The 21,045-nt window shown below is 39.0% G+C and overlaps 1 protein-coding gene across 3 annotated transcripts; it reads left to right on the forward strand.

The window, feature by feature from the left end:
* The first annotated feature begins 150 nt into the window (after positions 1–150).
* On the forward strand, positions 151–21,039 carry kcnn4 (potassium intermediate/small conductance calcium-activated channel, subfamily N, member 4). 3 transcript variants are annotated; one of them, XM_085422615.1, is made up of 10 exons: positions 151–778; positions 8,503–8,598; positions 10,266–10,714; positions 11,946–12,081; positions 15,009–15,026; positions 15,504–15,614; positions 17,564–17,685; positions 18,697–18,766; positions 19,856–20,022; positions 20,153–21,039. In XM_085422615.1, the coding sequence occupies exons 1-10, from the start codon at positions 491–493 to the stop codon at positions 20,154–20,156; spliced, it is 1,461 nt and encodes a 486-aa protein (XP_085278741.1). In that variant the 5' UTR covers positions 151–490; the 3' UTR covers positions 20,157–21,039. The 3 variants fall into 3 exon arrangements, with proteins under 3 accessions (XP_085278741.1, XP_085278740.1, XP_085278743.1); XM_085422614.1 differs by having other exon boundaries at positions 19,856–21,039; XM_085422617.1 differs by lacking the exon at positions 15,009–15,026 and having other exon boundaries at positions 19,856–21,039.
* Positions 21,040–21,045: the final 6 nt, after the last annotated feature.

Genomic DNA, 21,045 nt, shown 5'->3' on the forward strand with positions numbered 1-21,045 from the left:
CAATGATTGGATTTTTTTTCTTACACATCATCAAATAAAGAAATGTACAAAAGTTTATGTCATTTCACTGCACCTGCAACCTTCCTGTGCTTCACTGCTAAGAGAGTGCGCCACGCACGTGACGAGCGCATCCACCCGCGCACAAAGAAAGCGCTTATCAGACCAGCGCACACTCTTAAATAATAAGACATGCAAATAAGAGCGCAAAGTCCGCTGCAGTGTGGACAGTGTGACGGCGGTGCGCGCGAGCAGTGCGCGTAACCGCTCCGCGCCGGTTGGGCTGGAGCGGTGATTGTGGAGAAGACCCGAGAGTTTTGGTAAACCCGCATCGTGGATGAGGAACGCAAGTGAGAAGGGCCTGCTACGCGACTGTGCCATCGGACTATGCCTTACCCAGCTCTGGAGGAGAGCAACAGGCAAAGCATAGGGCGGGAAAGCGCAAGGCGACAAGGAGAGGGGAGCAGGCGGGCGTCTCGTGTGCGCTCCGGAGATGGAGATGACAAACCGCAGCCTGCACGGCGACTCCAAAGTCGACTGCGTGAGCTGCGATGGCCTGATCAGCCGAAACCGTGGGGACTCCGCAGACGTGTCGGTGCCACTGACACTCCCCGGGAAACGGACAACTCACATGGAGGGAGACGACCTTTACAGACTCCGAGACAGAAAATTATTACTGGAGGATAAAAAGCGTCTGTGCGCGTGGACTCTGGGCACCGCTCTCTTTGGGATACTGCTCATGATAATCCACGCAGAAATATGTCCCTATGTTTACACTCCGGTAGGTTTAAGACACGAAACACGTCAGTGTCTTTCAGACATTATCTCCACACCGAAATGCACAGCTTACATTTGAAATTAAATTAAATGTTTAACCATAAAACTTTATCTTGTATAGTTCGCTACCTTCTGTGTCAGCTGCCGCCTCTTATTATGTGGATTCATGTGAATATTTTTCTTAAAAGTTCTTAAAGCCCACGCTAGAAGTGATGTGACACATTGCTCTTTTGCGCATGTTGTAAAGCGTTTAAATGATAGCATCTTTAATGATAGCAACTTTGCATCTGCAAAGTTAGTCCGTTTGTTCAGCCCTTCTCTGGAAAGAGCAGACAAAGCTCTGACAGCAACATTAAGCTCACTTTCTATTTTCAGGAGCTTACTTTTTTATTGTTTGCCCTTGGACTCATGCTCAAATGCTAAATGAACAAATGAACACTACTGCTTCTACCTTAATTCAGAGGAACTAAAGCCTGTAAAGACTTGTTCCACTGCTGGCAAGCAGCACCTCAAATCAATGTCAACCTTTTAATAATACACACCTAGATTTGATTTTTCTTAGAAGCACATTTCAGGACACAGCTTTTCATGACTAAATTCTTGGTTAACAAACAACACTAACCGCTTGCAGCTCCAGCAGCATAATCTGCACCTGGTGTTTGACCGTCCGTGACCCGTTAATTAGTTAGTTCATTTCCAGACAGTCTATTTGGTAGCACAGACTCATGATATTAAGATGCAGATCTCAGTGGATAACAATGCCAGTCTACACAATCAGCGAATGATTGACCCCCCCCCCCTCTCGCAGCACATGCCAGTTCCACATGTGGAAAAAAGTTACGACACGTGCTGCAGAACATCAGACCACATCCATGCTGTGAAGTCAGGGATTGATCATGCTGTCAGAGAGTCTCACATTTCTAATGCACACCAGGTACACCGCTCTGTCTGTTACATTCAATGAGGTTGACCTGGAGAAATTATGATGGTGAAACTAAATGTACTGGCATAAATATGAGTTCAGAATTTCAGTTTACAAACATGAACCAAGAACAGGTGCTGTTCAACTGCTCCTAACAGCAGGCATCGGCTTTGGTATGATGGAAATGCTGATGCACTGGAAAAGTGTTCTCTGCCCACAGTAAAAGCATATTATTTTGGAGAGGCTTCAGTTCTGATTTAACCATAGCTTATATAACTCATGCCAGGATTCATACTACTTTTTGTAACTTCATGCAGTGCCAAAGTCATGAATGTGAGCTGCACCATGGACTCTTTTGGGGGGGGGGGGGGGGGGGGGGGGGGGTTATCACATAACAGCAGCGTTAATCAAACATAGCATCTATATCTTTCCCTGGAAGTGCACCATATAATATTATTTGTTTTTATGTCATTTTTATGTATGCTGCAGCATATATTTGGAGCGGCTCTATCAAAGTTAGCAATCGTCTACAAAGTTGTATTCAAGCAAACCTTTTTCGTGGTTATGCACAAAAACAAAGCTATTTATGGAACCTTTTTCCACATTTCACCTCTTCCCCTGCAGCATGATTGTTAACAGTACTTCAGGCGATCTTTCCACATCATTTAGTGTATAATTAGAGCGTTTGCATGGCTAGGCTAATGGTCTCTCTGTCTTGACTAAGGTTGTTCTAGTTGCCAGGGGGATGCACTTTGACTTGAATGTGACCTTGTGTCATCTTTTCTGCTGCTTTTTTAATTAACTGGCTTTTACAGTTTGAAACAATTTACATGCACCGAGACTGAAAATGTGAGCATTCGATCATTATTGCAGGCATTTGAGTGATTCTGAGACTACAGGTCAAAAAGAAAGTTTGTGACAGATTGGTCCGCCTGAACATAAATGGGAGATTTTTGTCTCATACAGAAAACATCATTTGGTAGACAGCCCATACATTTTTATAGCATCCTATTGTTGTATCAAACAGCACCTCTCACTAATCATTACTTTGCAGATTATATTTAAACTTAGTCAAAAGCATTCCATGTGCCAAGCAGGTGAAAGTCCTGATAATGAATGTCAATATCATTATCACAACTTTAACATGGCTATATTTCATCCACTGACTACACAGACGTTTGTTTTTTAAACTCATCACAGCAAAATAATCAGCAGAAATGGATCATCTGATCAAAGGTCAAACAAAATGGGGAGAACATTTTTTTTTCACACACGCAGGGCAGCCACATTTGGTATCCGTGTCCCAATCCCCATAGTGGAAATGACTTCTGTGTGAGCTTTGCTTTTGCTTGATATGGGTCAAAAATGATGTAAATCTTTCTCTTTTTGAATTTGACTTATGTAAATGTAGGCTGTGCAAGCCAGATGTGTGGGTGTGCTGCAAGTACTACACATCCTGTTCTTAAAAATGATGAGTTTAATGTTTCGGTGGTTGCTTTTCCTGTTTCACTTTTATGAATCTACATTGCCTGCAAAGTAGCTGCTGATAGCGAACATAGGTTTGCATGATTATGCCCTTTGCACTAAGAAACTTGGGAAGTCACTGGCATTCTTTGAAAATATGAGTACACAGCATGCGTATATCAACAGGATGAGCTGGTGGTGAGCTTCAGGCTTGGTAGGTATAATGTAGACATCAAACAAAGGAGGCAGCTTGATTAGGATGGATTTTATTTTGTTTGCTGCTTCCCTTTATTGGGATGGTAGTTTGGAGGTTAGTACTGTTGCATTATGGCAACAAGGTCCTTGCTTCAGATACAGGGTGGGCATGGGGTGGCTTTAAATTAACTATAGGTATAAATGTGAGCATGAGTGATTGTCTGCAACCCTGAACTGGACAAGTTGAAGAAGATAAATGGATGCTTCCCTTTCATTTGGTTGAAAGTTTTGAGGTAATTACTATTATTTCTTTAAACATTTGTTAGCAAATGCTTTAATTTTTTCGCCTACTCTTGATTTAAGACTTACCCAGTAAACATTCACTTTATAATTTTCTGTTTCTAAATAGTATATTCTGAACTCATATGGGCATATGGCACAACAGAGAGATTTCAATGTATATCACCAACCAGACAGCAGGAATGTAAAAAACAAAATGAGATGAAGAGGCAGTCAAAACAAAGCAGCATCTCTCTGACGTTAAGAATGCAAGATTTTTTTATTTTTTTTTACCTTTTCCACTACACTACTTTTGATCTTGTCTGATATTCTTTGTAAACCCACACTTAAATTTATTGCAGAGAATGTACATGAACGTTAATGAAACCACAGTGGCTAACAAACCAAACTCGAAAACTAAAGTCAGATGCATGTATTATTACTTTGGAAAGTATTTATTTATTACAAAACTCAACCCAGACCGCTGACTATTGCGCTAGATATAGTGTTTTGTTTTGTTTTTTTATATTGTTTTGCCATACCTTGGGTGGCCTGTTCTGGTGACACTGGATCCTCATTTGTCCAAGACCATCTGTCCAAGTCTGTTAACCCAAAGTAGGTTAAACAGGAAAATGTTACAGAAATAATTTTAGAAACTCGGCACGAAACATGCTGTTGAGCTCTGTGTTATGGTGTGTGGTGAAATGTTGAGCTTTTGCGGGGTCTTCTAATTAGTGCTGGATGAATCACAGACGTGATGTGGATGCTACGGGAGAGACTGTGGAAAACAATGTACCTTGCCAATGGACGTCACACCATACCACCTACACACTCAACTCGCCTCAAGTTTGAAAGTTTGTAATTATCTTTTTGTCAGTAAAACCACACTGAACTATGCTTCTTGTGAAAAAGCAAAAAAGCTTCCACTAATACATCACCTGCACTGACATGTATGGCTCAGCATTATAGACAAATATAGGGCCTTTTAAAACTGCTGAGACCAAGGTGATTTGGTTTTTGATTCATCACGTGACACCGTCTCAATTTTACGATGGAGCAAAGCATTATGGTGTGAGTATCTGAGCCTGTAACTGCTTGTTCCGTGGAATGGAAAGTATTTAATTACAAGCACACATTACTTTAATTAAGTGGTTTTGTATGTATTTTTTGGAGTTCACTGTAGAATCAGTAACTCCTTTTTCATTAGGACTAATTACTGTAAATTATGTGAAGCTCATTTTGGAAAGAGTCAAAAAGTAGCCTGCAATTGTACTGTTATGTAACAGAAAGACAAAAATTGTTCAATATAATATATTATGGAAAGAGAAATTCCAACAATACATTCATCATAAACAAAAAGGGGGCTAATGTACATTTGAGAAAACATCAGATTGTAGAGACTGATTGGTGACCATGCAAAGTAACAGAAGTGCAGCCATTATTGGGCAGTAATAAAATACATGCAGTTTGGCTAGTAGCTTTTTGATTTGTTTTTACTATTTTGTAGTTGTGGATAGCATTTCGTGTTTTATAAAATTGAATATCTTAGGTCTAGTATTATTTTTTAACCTGGTGAGTGAATTACTCCCATCTGGGCAGTTTCTGGAAGGCAGGTGTTTGACTGACAGCCATTGTATACAACAGCAAAATGGTTATTCCTACTCTTTCCCAAGAATAGTGGGGAATTTTATTTTTTATGTTTGTTTTTGATCATTGAACAATTTGGCACTTTTTTCCAAACAAAGCAATTGATCGATCCCTCCACTGGCATGAAACCTTTTTTTTTTTTTATTATACTTTGTGAATACAATCCTAATTCCAAAAAGGCTGGAATGTTGTGCAATATGTAAATAAAATCAGAATACAAAGACTATGAAACGTTTTTTTTCATGAAAAATGTTACCTCGTTTTGAATTTGATGGCACATCTCAGAAAAGTTGGGATGCAGGCAACAAAAACAGCTGGAGGAGCATTTTGCAGCTAATTAGGTTAACCACTAACAAGTCAGTAACATGACTGGACATAAAACAAGTCTAATCTTAGAGAGGCACAGTTTTTCAGTAAATATGGGCAGTTGTCTACAAATCAAAAAAGAGTGGCTACAATGTTTTGAACATTTCAGAATAACGTTCCTCAACATAAAATTCTAAGGATGTTGAATATCTCATCATGTACAGCATGTACAGTCATCAAAAGAATGTGAGAATCTGGAGAAATATCTGTGCTTAGGGGACAGAGCATCTATTGTTAATAAAATATCAGTTTATGAGATTTACAAATCATTACATTCGGTTTGTAGTTACGTTTTACAGGGCCAATCTTGGAATGGGGGTTGTGTTTTATTATTATTTATGTATTTTTTCCACTGTGATGGACTTATGACATGTCCTTCTGGTGTCCTGTGAGAGCTGCAATAGGTCCCAGGCTCCATTGCAAACCTGAGCTCTGCAAGCATTTAAGACAATATATTGATAGATTTTTTTTCAGATTTTTTTTCAGTGGATTCTTTAGTTTAGAAAGATGAAAGGATAAAATTTACAGTGTCACACAGCAGACCAACAGCAGACCTGAGGAGCATGTTAACAGTCTGGAACCCATACTGGCTAACAGTAACCATATGTAGCAAGTTTCTGTCCGTTGAGAGCTCTTATTGTGTCTTTTCTTTTTTTTTTTTTTTGTGCATATTTAGACCAAGAAGAAAAGAATGTTCTGATATATATATATATATATATATATATATATATATATATATATATATATATATATATATATATATATATATATATATATATATATATTAGATAATTAAAATATTGTGGTTAAAAGAAACATATTACAGCAACTTCTAAAAATTATTAGTTATTTATTTTTCATCTTTCATCCCTTTATGGTCTGGTTTGATGTAATTTCAGGATATTGTTTTTATTTTAGGTGGATTTCTAGTAAAATGTTGTTTTTTTTTATAAAACAGGTGGATGAAGGAACACTAAAACATAATTTCAGCAAATAATTTCTCATACTCTAGACTTAAGAAGTCACTTGGATGAGTGAAGAAACATTTCTCCCACTGAAAACGCTGTCCACATGAAAAGAATCCACTTATTGGGTTCTCATTCTCTAGGTTTTTTTTTTTTAAATTAAACTTCATTCTGCACACTTAATACTCAACCTGGCCTGGACATGGCACCCCTGGCACACTGGTTTGTGTGCTGTGACATGTTTTTCAAAAAGCTGGTTTCCTATTTACACTTTGGCATAATCAGATTGTTTGTTGTGGGTTTTCATGCTTTTTGAAAAAACTGACCTGATTTCCAAGTCATTTAAATATAATTGATAAAGACAGGAGAGTTTAATGCACTAACATTGCATATCAATCAATCAAAGCTTTATTCGTCACATGCAGGTTGCCCTGCAGTGAAATGCCCCCCCCCCCCCCCCCCCCCCCCCCCGACCTTACACATATAGCACAAACATTACATAGGGATACAGGTCGGAGATTGGCAGAATCAGAGAAAAAACATTGAAATGTACACTACAATGGGGAAAGTACAAGAGGAAAAAAAGAGACCCCTACTCATGCTATACTTCCATGGTAGGACAACATGAGAACAGGAAACAAAAAAACTCCTCTGCACAAAAAAGCACATAAATGTCCACAGCACAACATTGTGAAGACATGACAAGCCACAGGGGTGGGTGGGGGGTGAGGAGTAATCCGAAGCGAACACAGCAGCCGCCCTGCACAGCGCTACCATTCCAGCGCGGCACACAGACCCGCCGTGTTCCCTCGCAGGAAACAAGCATCGAAGGCGTTGGAAAGGGAGGGGGGATGAGTGAGTGCCTATCAGTGTAAGTGTATGTGTGTGTGTGTCCATAGTTCAGCTGAGATATATGTTATTAATGATATAAATCAATGGGGTAAAAGAAGAAATCAAAGATATATTTGGTGTGTGTGTGTCTGAGAGAGCGTATATTCATATGTCTTGATGCATTCTCAATCATCCAGGTAAGTAAATCTCCAAAAGTTGATTCTGTTGAACAGATGAACAGAATCAACTTTTGGAGACGTGTGTGTGTGTGTGTACTTACTTTAAAAAAGACTTCTTATTATGGACAGTGGGTGCCGTCATATTGCCTGCTCAGGCTCCTCAGAAGCTGATAGAGTATGTCCTAATTTGAGCGTTCACCTTCCTGCTCCGCTATCTGGCCTTCCTCCACCTCATCTCCTGATAGCTCTAATCTGACTCTCCTTCCACAATTCTGAGTTTAATCTTTTCTGTCTCTCCCTGCCCTCTTCTTCCTGAAATAGGCTGAAAATATGAGGTAGTAAGTCCTGCTGTCCACTTCAAAGGAAACTAAATAAAATGCTTTGTTTCAGAAGAGATAATATCACTGGGCATTTCTGAAATTCTACTAAATCAAAGTTAAGACTAATTGATGAAATGATTTCGTTTATGGGAGTAGAATCACAATATCTGCAAAAAATGATCACTTAATCTCCCTTGTGGTCATAAAATGTAGAAGCTGCAATTCCTGTTATTTTGAAAAGAAAATCCATTTGCTCTGTTTGCCAAACAGACACAAATATAGCATCAATAGAAAGTGCATTATGTCCTCTTGACATTGCAGCAGGACTCGTATAGATTGCATAAATGGCCTTTGACGTAGAAGTCAAGTACTTGATTTGCATGTAAGTGTTTTCGCTCAGTGCTACAGAAGGGACTAGCAGCTATCCAGTTCTTGGACTATATCAAACCTTGATATATGAAAACATGAAAAGCAGTGAAATTTTAGACATTGCAGAAGAACAGCTGTGTTTTCATCACTCACGGTTCTGTTTTCTCTAACTCTATCTGTTTTCTTCTCAGGGCTCAAACATTGCATTGATCATCAACTGCTCCATCAGCCTGTCAACTGGGTGTCTTCTGATCCTCATTATAGCTTTCCATTATAAGGACATCCAGGTGAGTATGCTTTTTATGTTTTTTGGCATCGCTTATTGAACTATTACTTATTGTAATTCAATGTAACTCAGCATTAGTTTGGTTAAAATTCAATTTTTTTAGAGATACTTAAAGGCAGCTTTTTAAAAAGCCCCTCTCAGGCCATGTCTGGTAGCCTCAACACTGATTGTCTGTGATATTTGCTGCATGCAGGAAAACCCCAAATAAAAATCTCAGCCCACACAGGCATGCGCAATATTGCAGCTGTAATGTTTTTCCAGTCTACGTGGCTTGCTGCCGATTTGTGTGGGAATTTAATATACATGAAGGGATTTGGTTGAAATTAAACAGAGTAAACATTCTTTCATTTCCCCTCTTGCACAGTCACAGCATGCATGTTTAAGAGTAGTAACAACAACAAGTACAGAAAGAACTGTGTGTCTGTTTTGTAACAGTTTCTTTCATTTTTGCCTGCTGGGTTTGTATTCTTACCTACAGAGTGTTTAGTTTGGTCATAAGTCGCGTGTATCTGATACAAGAGGGGTACTGTCCAAGTGTGTAGAGGAGATAAGGAAGGACAGGCTTAGGGTGGGGACTGATATAGAGACAGTGTGCAGTGATGCATGATGTAACTGGTGTCAGAAGTGGCAGGCTAAATCATTCAGACCGTCTCAAAGTGTCTTAGTTGGTGGATTAAAGACAAAGTAATAATTAACAAAATGATGAAAGAGGAAGTTCTAAGAATGTCCCTGCTTCACTTTCTTAAACAAAATAAAGCTGCAGATTGAAGAAGTGGAAATATCTGAGTCACAATTTCAATACACATTCATAGTTTATCTCACAGGCTTCTGTCAAATATTTCTGGTTCAAATCTTTAGCGGGCCAAAAATAATTTTCTTATCATTTCCCTTTTAGCACAGCCCAACTATCGTATACTTGCAATCTTTCCCGCTTATAATGCAAAGTATGCATGTCGTAGTAATCCACATAATGAGATTATACTATGCGTATCCCAAAGTATTTTGTTCTTTCTAACAACTTTTTATTCCCCATCATAACTTTGCTGAGGCAATTGATAGAAATGGAAGTCATATAGTTAAAAAACACATCAGCAAAATGAAAGCACCCTGCTAATGTCATTAGCAAATATTGTAGGCAAATTCAATTCAGTTTAGTTTTATTCATATAGCACCAAATTATAACAGCAGTCACCCTCAAGTGCTTTATATTCTAAGATAAAGGCACTTTCATAATACACAGAAACCACAACAATTGGGCGACCACTTGTGAGCAAGCACTTGGCGACAGTGGGAAGGAAAAACTCCCTTTAAAACAGGAAGAAACCACCGGCAGAACCAGGCAGAAGAGAAAAGAAGAAAAAAAAACAGACTATGGAAGACAGCCAGAGATGAACAGTAACTAATGCTAACTAATGATTAAATGCAAAGTGATGAATAAACATATAGTAAGTGAAATAAAAATGGAAGATGAAGCTAATGACAGAAGCTTTGGAGCAAAAACATCACAGATTTTATTGACACCATATTTACATACCATCATTACATTAATTGCATATCCACTGTATGAGAAGAAGATGCAACTGTAATGTTATTGTCTTCCATCTCCAACTGCACTTTGATCAAATTCCTTTCTATTTTTACTCTTTACTGTCCTTCCTCATCTCTCAGCTGTTCATCATTGACCACAACCAGGTGGACTGGCGTATCGCCATGACCAGCCACAGGATTATTGTCATCACCCTGGAGCTGTTAGTTTGTGTTATCCATCCTGTTGGATCATACTGGGGGGTGGGCCTCCATGTGAACTCCTCTTCCACCGTTCCCACTCCATCTCCACTGTGTGTTTCCAGCCACCACGGCGAGACCCTGATGGACATGGAGCTGCTGTTATCAGTGCTGATGTTCCTCCGCTTGTACTTGGTGCACAGAGCCATCTTGCTGCACAGCAAAGTGCTGCTGAGTGCCTCCTACAGGAGCATAGGCTCACTCAACAATATCAACTTCACCTTTCGCTTTGTTCTCAAGGTACTGATGAACAAACACCCAGCACGCATGCTGCTAGTCTTCATCCTGTTCTTCTGGCTCACTGTGTCCTGGATGCTTACACTGTGTGAGAGGTATGAAGCACAACTGAGACTTTGTGTAATCAAACTGATTCATAATCGCATTAAACTGATTTTTCATTTGCACGATTGCAGGCATTACAATAACGAACCAAAGATTTTCAATGACAAAATGAAAGTTTTCTCATAAAAAAAAAAAAAAAATTAATTAGCTCTTTTTCTTAATCTCTCTTCCATCTTCACCCAGGTGTCAACTGACTATTATACACAGAAACACCAAAATGCTCTCCAGTAGTTTAACATTCCTCTTCAGGGTTTGATAGTCAGTTTGACTTTCTGGTTCAAGATGGATTTCCAATAAATGATTTCATAATTCTCCCCTAACAAAATTCTTTTTGACGTCTGCCAGCTAAATGTCAGCCTGATCCTCTGCAATCTGCCTGGCTGTTTAAACAGCGTGAGGTCATTTGTTCGTTTGAACCTTAATGGGAGGTTTGCCTTCAGTTTTCCACTTCTTTCTCGCATTCGTGTATATTTTGACATTTTGATTTGTCAGAAGTAATAAAAGAGCTTATTACTGATAGCAGATAATTTCACCAAATCTGTCAACACGCAACCATTATGCTAGCTGATTACTAGATCCGTGAGCCAGACGGATAAAATGATATGTTATCTAGCTGTGAGGCTTCAGCAAAGTTTATATTGGGCTTGTACTTTTGATGTTTTACAAGTTTATACTGGTTTCGACTTCCCGAACTCCTAAGTGCTGTAAAAAAATCTGCACTGATAAGGCGGTTTGATTAGTACGCCACACCTTCATCAAACAGACTGTGTTTGAGATGTTAAGAAACAAAATGAAGAACCTCAGAGAGTCAGGGAGAGTGTCACAAATAAACTTATCCATTGCATCACTTCAGCTCTTAATTGTATTTGGTGATTCACTGAAATAGTTAAATATAAGAAGGGATTTAGCCTGTAACTGTATCTATAAACAGGTTTCTGGATTAGACGGATATTAGTCAGAATTATCAGCTGCTACTTATACTTATACTCCAGAGCAGTTGTTGAATAGGATTAGAGAACTAATCCTATTCAACAACTGATATTAGAAAACAAACAAAGAAACAACCATACATACAAAAAAAAAATGTTTTCTATCTCATACAGTTTCACAACTGGGGGGTGGGGTTAATTGTGGTAATGTTTATTTTTTAACTCAACTAATACCTCTTTATAATATGTTTCATTACACTTCAGTCTCAGTGCTACGTTGTTTCCCCTGCAGGCAGACCAAAGAATCAACAGGCCATATGGATACAGCGCTGTGGCTCATAGCCATCACCTTCCTCACAGTTGGCTATGGGGATGTGGCACCCAAAACCAACTGTGGCAAGGCAGTGTGTCTCTTCACTGGAGTCATGGTAACTAAGCTGATTTGAGAAAATGTAGTACTGAAAATGATTTTAGATTCACATAAAAACTAAGGGCATACTGAATAAAATAAAACACACAATGCTTGTTCTTCATCAAATGATTGTTTTGGCCTTGTATCAGACAGTGTATGAAAAAGGGAAAAGTGTAGCATCTTTAGCATAGCATCTTTATTTTTAATGCACTTTACATCCAACAATGTTGGCCAAAGTGCTACAAATATAAAACAAAGAGAAAACAGTTTAAATTACATATAGAATACCTTAAACTTAAAAAAAAATAACAATTGATAACAAACATATTAAGAGACATCAACAAGTCCTGCTGTGTACAGTAAGGCCCAGAAGTATTAGAACAAAGACAAACATGAAGATTTTCAGCTTTAATTCCAGAGGTTTAACAAAGGTATTCCATGAGGAATCACAATCATTTATATACAACTTGATGAACTTGATGAAGTTAGACTGCCTAAATTCTAGCACCCAGTCGCGTTCAAAGTTTGGTGTTTGTGAAGTGTGCAGTCTCATTTAGATGTTTAATCTGGCAAAGTTTAATCTGGCTTTATTGTTCTTGAGTCTAACCAGTGGTTTGCACCTTGTTGTAAATCCTCTGTAATTCCATTCAGTGAGTCTTGATATTAGACTTTGTCAGTGTCTGCCTCCTGAGGACTGCTCTAGATGTTGTGAAGAGGATTTTCTTATCGATGGTAATAATTCTGTAATCATGCACTTTAGTTGTTAGTGGTCTTTCAGGGCATTTGCTTTGCTACTGAGATGACCAGGTCGTGCCTTCTTTTTAAGACTGTAGCAGGATGTTCACAGCTTTCATTATCTCCCTGATTACTTTAATATGTTTTTTCAGCCCAATGATGGCCTCCTGTTTGCTGTTTACAGGAAGCATTCAGCAAATGCAAATTCAACAATTTGAATCAATTTCAAATCTGTTATCTGCTTATTTTGTCATGGAATAAAAAGGAAAAAGACCTAATTCATCTGAAACTACTTGGCATTCAATTTTCCAATTATTTTTGAGCCTCTGAAAATTAGGGAATGTGTATATTGTAATTCTTAAATTCCTTAATTGAATACTTTTGTTATACTCCTAAAAGTTTGTACTTCAGTCGCATCTTGACTGTTTGAATCAAAGAACTTTGTGGTGATGTATGGAGACAAAATGATAAAAACTGTCTCACTGTACAAACTGTTATCTCCTTACAGTAGCTGTGAGACAAAAACCCTCAATTCAATAGGGAGGCACAGGGAGTGGAGTTTTTTTAATCTTTGCTTTGCTTGTCTTTGTTACCACTGAAACCACCCGACACACTTTTGAGTGCAAAAACAGACAATAACACACAAAACCAAGAGCTTCTGTCACTGTTTTCACTTTGTCACACTATGTTGTCTCTAAATAGGTTGAATTTTCTGTTATCTTCCATTTTGTTTCATTTCTTCTCTGTTCTGTCACACTGTATTACATGTTGATTTCATGGATAGCATGAAATCAACATGCTATCCATGTTGATTTCACTGGAGGACTTCCTTTTGCGCAATTGATTTCATTCCTGTACTGTGATCTATTAGCATCTTTTATCGTCTGCTAGGGTTTATTATGTTTTATCGAATCCCTTCTCCGTGTATTTTAGCGTCATTTGTTCTACTTCATTCTACCTTCTCACCCTTAATGTTCTGTTCCACGTGTTTGTTTCATTCCCTTCTGTTCCACTGCAACAACTATTCATCCATTTTCCTATTTCATTTTTCCTATTTCATTTTCAGGTCAGTTCAGTTTGGTTCAGTTCACTTCTCCGCTGTTTGCAATCCAGCCTATTCTGCACTGTTCCACTAGTTATCTTTGATACATTAAATTCTTCTTGCTTGAATGCCTTCCTTCCCTTGTGTGTGTGTGTGTGTGTGATTTCGATTGCAGCTGTAAGTTGACACAGTGTACTTCTGCAAGACCTTGATATTACCAGGCGCTCACATGAAAAGACTGAGGGAGGGAAGCTGTCAGCATGCAGTGTACCCTGTGCAGTTGCACAAAGATCTATGTGAAGTGTGATGGCTCTGTTGAGTGTGCCATAGTGTCTCAGAGAATTACAGCCAGGTTTAAGGTTTTTCATGTGTAAAAGAGCAAAAAAGGACATATATGAACATCTTAAAGTGAGATGTTTTTCTTAAAACAAGTTCGTTTTTTATGTTAATGCAAAAATGTTGGTAAGTGAAGACTGAAAAAAAGCTGGAGGGAAAGGTCAAGTGAGGGCAAGCAAGGAGTGGCTCCGTGTTTGAAATGGCAACACATTTTGCTGCTGCCTTGAATTCTGGTACAAGCAGATAAGAATCTCGGCCATGGCTCTGGATGTGGGCACAAGTCCGGTTTAGACACCTCTGTGACAGAGTGGAAAACAGTCCTCCCAATCTTTCCCTCTCTCTTTCTCCATCTCCCTTGTTTTCATTAAGTTCCCCCCTTATAAGGCAAAACTTTCCACCATATCCATTTTAGGTGGTTTATTGCCTTTGGCACCACTACAACAGGAGGGTGTGCCAACCTGTGCCCAGGGTTTGGAAAAAAATAGATTTCCCACTCCCATCAGCAGCTCTGGGAGCTAGAAACTTGGGGTGATACTCACACCTGTAATATGGTTGAAAGCTTCAATGTTCAGCACTTTGGCCTCTGTCCAGCTATAACTCAATTTGCAGCTGTTTTAAGGAGTTGACACCACTTTTTGCATCCCATCCCTGTGTGAGGATGGATCCAAGGAAAGAGTTTGTACCTCCCAGGTTTAGCAGACGATGTAATGATAGATATTTTGTGGCTGGTGGAATGAAGGATAAATATATCTTTCAGAACTCTGGCTCAAGCTTTATTGCTCATGCTTGGTCTTTCTCTCTCTCTCTCTCTCCTCTCTTTCTAATGCAAGCTGAAAAGTGGAAAACAGGTAAAAACTGGTTAACTTTTATCTTTATTCGTAATGGATATGAGTGCAGTGTTTTGTCTCTGTCTCCACTGATACATCTTTTTATAGATGTGGATGTGTTTTGCTTTGAGACCCATTCGAATATTCACCATCATTCTGTATTTCCCTATCCAGGAATAGCGCTAAGCTATTCTCAGAGGAAACCCACACTATTTTAGTGCCACTGAGGCCCGTCTAAGCATTGAACTTTTTGTGTAAATTTAGTTTTGATTTATTAGATGGAAGTACAAGGATCAACACTGAGTTTTCTGAAGAAGTTCTTTCCTTAGAGGGTAATGGACACGTAAAAAGACACGCTGGCCGCTGTCATTGAGCTTAACTTGCAAATTCAGGCTCATCAGTTTTGTCTCAGTATTCTGGATCAGTCTTACACAATCGCTGACGATCTGTTGAGACGACAACAAAAATACTAAAAGCTCTGTGTGTCTTGGGTTTTAGGGTGTTGCCTGCACCGCCATGCTGGTTGCAATCGTTACAGAGAAGCTGGCGCTGAACAAAGGAGAGAAACATGTGCACTTCTTCATGATGGATATCCAGATTTCTAAAAGGGTAAGAGCATGCAACAATTTTCTGCAAACCTGTATAAACACACAGTAATCAGCCGGCATGCCTTTTTTTTATCAAGTTCTTTCTTTTTTTGTTTATTTCATTGCTTCTATTTGAAATATTCTGTAGTGGGTCATGTGACATTTGCATGTATGGGTCTTTTCCTGCTTATTATTCTTTTACTTCAAAGTTGATATTTGTGGTTTTGCTTGTTTTCCCCCTGGAATCGCTGCAAATCATATATCCTTTGGGCTACATGAAGTAGGTTAGTAGTAGCTATCGGTAACTGTTCATACCCACATTCAGTGTGCAGATTTGAGAACCATTTAATTTAGATAATCCCTCACAATGAACACCATGTCCGTGTTTGTTGCTGTCAGAGTCAATGGGACAATGTGTGGTAATGCAGTTGTAAGAACAGAGCAACTGGAAGTCTGTGCTGCATTGCCACACAGCATTGATACAACAAACTAATACACTTTGGTATGCTTTGTATACTTGGTATTCTGGGCAATAAAAAGGAACCCACAAGAAAAGGAGAATTTGAGTTTTTATGGTTCGAAATTCTGTGAAAGTTTAAAGAAAATATTGTTTACTAATAGCTAAATATAAATGACATCAACAGCTCTCTTGTCCAACAAAAAATAATCTTGATAACAATTTATGTTAATATAAAAGTGTAACACATACATTTTCTGAGCTGTGTTGAAGTTCTCATAAATAGTGGCTCTAATTTTTTTAGCATTTGCATGAAAATTTTTGTGCAACAATCCAATAAACATGTTGTAACCATCAATTACCCTCCCTCCCATCACTGGTAGCTGCAGTGTTGTAAGCCAAACAAGAGACAGGATAAAACGGATAGAGATGTCAGGATGGATGAGTCACTGCTTTCCATGTTGCATGCACGCTTTGGTGTTTGATTCCTTTACTACAGGATTGTGTGGGAAAAGAGAAGGGAGAACTGCCGGGCTCTTGATGTCCTTTTCAAGGCGTCAAACAGAGGAAATAATCTTATCTCTGTCAGGAAAGAAACTTGTGTCACTTCAGGCCTGTGCAGCAGCGGGCAGGAAACTGCTGACGCGTGTGTTTTGCTTTTAAGGGTGTCTGAAAGTAAGTAGGAGAGGAGTGTGGTTGCAAGTGTCTGCTTGTTGATGGGAAAAAGGGAAGTTACAAGAAATCATTTTCAGTGTCTTGGTAATACGCAAAAATGTGTAATGACTGACAGATTGTGCAGGCTTGGTTTAAAGCTGTGTTTTGTATAAAGCAGTACAGCTCCCCCCCAAACCGTGTAGCAATGTCTGACTGAAGTAGAAGCACTGCTTTGGAGGATACAACCATTTCCTCTCTCCTGGTGGCTGCATCCTGTCACAAGGTGCATCTTTATGCCTCGCTTTTGGTTGTTTTGGTTTGTGTGTGTGCATGTGCATGCATCCTCCTGAGCTTACTGGTGCAGTCCAGATTTACACTGATGGGAACAAGGGAAGACATCTGGATGCAAAACACTGACAACCTCTATTAATAACCCTCACAACAAGGTCGTAGTGACATCATCACAGGGTAGTTACAGTGATTTGAGCAGGAAGGTAAACAGACATGAATAGAATCAAAGAAAAAACAAAACAAAACAGGAGAATACAAGCGAAATCTAGAAATCTCAAGTTCCTAGTTTAGCTGTTATGGCCTGTTTTATAAATATCTGTATATAAGACTCACTGACCATAACAGCCACTATCTGAAAACAGCATCATTGTACAAAAGGGTGGAACAGGAAAGGCTATCTGGATTTCATCAGCTGGCCTGGACGATGTGTGCTGTACTAAAATCTTTAAAAGTTAACAGTTAGCGGCTCTGCACGAATTTTATCAGTCGAACATCCAAAGTTGATCGATATGTGCTGTCACCACATTTCTGTATGTTTAAGCAGTCAGTTCAAATGTTTCTTTTCCCAGATCCGCCATGCTGCTGCTAATGTGCTAAGAGAATGCTGGCTTCTTCATCGTGCAAACGTGACAAAGGGCAACCGCGGTGAGCACAGAAAACACCAGAGATGCCTTCTGGAAGCCATCAGAGTGTGAGTTACTGTATTGCAAAATAATACCTTCAGGCGGGGTGTCTGCGTGCGTGTTTCAGTCTGTGTGAGGGGTGTACAGTATGTGGGTGGTGGTTTGTGTGCCTTACATGTGTATTTTATGGGTCATTAACTAATTGTCAACATGCTCGGAGTCACCAATTTAAAGATGCTAATTTAGATTACTAATTAGATTTGTTTGCCTCTTTTATGTGGACAGGATATGTGTGAACAAGTGTCTGTTCTTCCTGGCAAGTAAATAAATAAAAGGCCCCTTTTTTAAATGATTATTTGAAGTTTTTGACAATAACTGACAACTATTGTGCAAACCTTTCGGGAGATACTTTTAAGAAGAATCACTTTTTTTCCTCCATAAATTGTGTCTGCTTGTAATTGAACAAGTTTCTCTTCTAAGAACAAGTGGATTACACAAGACAGGATGTCTGAAACGCTGATCATGTGGTACATTATCCTGACAACAGCAATACATGTGTGAGAATATGTCAGCCTGTGTGAACGGGGTCGTACTTCCTGCTTTGAACTGTTCTAAACTATTATAACTAAACCCTGTGTGGAAAGTGTGAGAAGAAGGCCCCTCTCTACTCTAAGAGTAGAGACCAGGTGCTTGATTGCAAAATTGGTTTTCATATGTCTTTGTTAGCTGATTGTCTGGATTATCTATTGAAGGAACTAAATTTAGACCTTTTCCACATTCGCCGCAAACCTTCTAGTAATGTTTTATAGCATTTCAACAAACTCAGCATGACTCCTTTAATACTGAGTAATTGAATACTTGATTGTCAGAATATTCCTCAAATCAGAGTTTCTGTAAGTGTTTTATCTCAGTGTAGTCACTCATATTGGACGATCAACACTTCACAGCATTTATTTTGTTTACATTCCTGTGCCTCAGGATAGCATTTAAAATACAGTCTAATAAAATACAGTTTGAATTTTTCCACGTGTCTCAAAAATCACATTTACAGTTGTTGGGTTTTTTTTTTAACTTCACAGATTTCGGCATTTACGCCTTAAACAAAGAAAACTAAGAGATTACGTCAGTGAGATGGTGGATCTCCCAAAGGTAAATAACAGCACATATGATTCACTGTAAAACTCCATTTATTTACACTTACAGGCCATTACATTTGGTATACATGTTCAGTCGCTCTGTAATGCAGATCTCTAATCAGCCAATCACCTGACAGCTACTCAGTGCATTTAGGCTTGTACGTCAGGTCCAGGCGACCGGCTGAAATTCACACCAAGCATCAGAATGGGGAAGAAAGGTGATTTAAGTGACTTTAAAACAGGGTTGTTGATGCCATACCGGTTAGTCTGCATATTTCACAAATCTGCTGTGATTTTCCCACACAGTCATGTCTAGGGTTTTCAGAGAATGCTCTGAAAAAAGGAAATATCCAGTGACCAGCAGTTCCCTGGCCACTAACTCCTTGTTGATGTCAAAGACTGAGCAGACTGGCAACAGTAACTCAAATCTCAAATAACCACTTTTTACAACCAAGCTATGCAGAAGAGCATCTATGAAAGCACAGCATGTTTAACCTTGAAGCAGATGTGCTACAGTAACAGAAGACCACACTGGGAGTGACATCTGCCAGCTATGAGGAGGAATCCGAAATTAAATATTGCTGTTTGGGGTTTCTTAGATAGAGCAGATAAATGCATACAAAAAAAACTGGATGATGAGATTTTAATTTGTCAGAAGTGAACAGGCACAGAAAAGGTTTCCATGAGGAAAAAACACATTAAAAAGACATCACCTAGTGAGAGTCACAAATGTAATTCTGGAGCGCTGTAATTGCTGGAATTATATGAAAATGTGCCCAGTTTCACTAAATAAGCCGTTCTATGGTTACCTTACAGTCAGTTACGGTCTAACAATCTACTCCTGCTTACTGACTGAGTGCAGCTGAGCCGCAGCATAAAAAACAAACAGCTTCAAACAAAACAAAAAGCGATCCAAATGTTTTTGTCTGATTCCCTCAAAATCACTGTCAATCAGTCAGTAATCCACACAAACTCTGCAACATACTTTTAAAATGTATCTGCACAGAGTTCAGTAACGTTAGACTTTTGGTTCTAGTTTGAACTCCAAGTGTGTTTTCTTTTCAAAGCCAAAATATTTGTGTTGTGTGGTGGATTTCAACAGATGCAGATGATTATGTGCGACCTCAGTGCCAACTGGAATAACTCCTATCGGGAGCTGGAGCAGCGAATCCTCTCTATGGAGCAGAAGCTGGACGAGCTGAGTCGCTGCTTCCAACAAACGTCTGATCTGCTGTCTCAGGTTGTACGTCACCGCAACCCAGAGATCAGGTAAACAATACTTACAGATGCCAGTGTCCCTGCACAGATCTGCTAAAAAACACACTGTAAGATGTCATATATCATACGTATATTCACTTTGGAGAATAACAAAATTATTTTGTTGGGGTTTTTTTTGTAGGTGACACGACTGCACGCAGTTGTTAAAAACAGTCCGTAGTGTTTTCATCTGAAGTATCCACGAATCCTCTCCAACCAGAGCTGCTTTAGACTCTTAACATGCTGAACCACTTGGAGGACTGGCATACTCACTAAAGATCATCTTTTGGCCCCATTCTGAGTGTACTGCACAGTGACTCACTGCTGTTAAATTATACAGATAAAATAAGACCTAAATTCACTGCTGGGAAATCCGAGTGTATTTTCAGGAAATCTGCTGGGCTTTCAAGCAAAAGGATTGGTGACAGAGCCCAAGAACTAACCTGATCTCAGTCAAGGACTGTGGAGGATCCCTTAATCTGCAATAACATCAGATCTGTAAACTTCTATTTGCAAGATATTATTGATGCTCTACATTCCTAGCTTATTCCTGTGGAATAAGCCATTTTGCATGTTTTAATTTTTGCAGTATTTCAGTGTTAATCCAACCATTTTCCATCATCTGAGACACACAGTGTCTCAATAATTCATCACTGTTGTGCTCTCCTGTAGCCGTTTAAGTAAATCTTGAATGAAAATGTGTTTAACGGTAATAGACTTTGGTGAGTGAAGAGAATGAAGTGAATGTCAAATTAAACTTGATGAAAAGAAAGTTTTATTGCAAACTCTAAGTCGAAGGGATCCCATGACTATTAACTGAAACTTGCAGACTTGCGTCGGCCACAGTTTGACGGAAGAAAAAAAAACATCCAACACTTTACACCTGTTGAAAATAAAGAAACTTCAGTGGCCTTATAAGCTCATCTTTTAGCAATCCAACTGCTCCATCTAGTGGACAATATTAAAACACACAACAATAATCATAATAATAAAAACTACACGACTTTCTTCCTGATAATTTCGGATTCTTCAGCA

The sequence above is a fragment of the Rhamphochromis longiceps genome, linkage group LG11 (genome assembly GCF_057381845.1).
Source record: "Rhamphochromis longiceps isolate RC_006_pf linkage group LG11, R_longiceps_female_GT1.1, whole genome shotgun sequence".
NCBI classification, from domain to species: Eukaryota; Metazoa; Chordata; class Actinopteri; order Cichliformes; family Cichlidae; genus Rhamphochromis; species Rhamphochromis longiceps.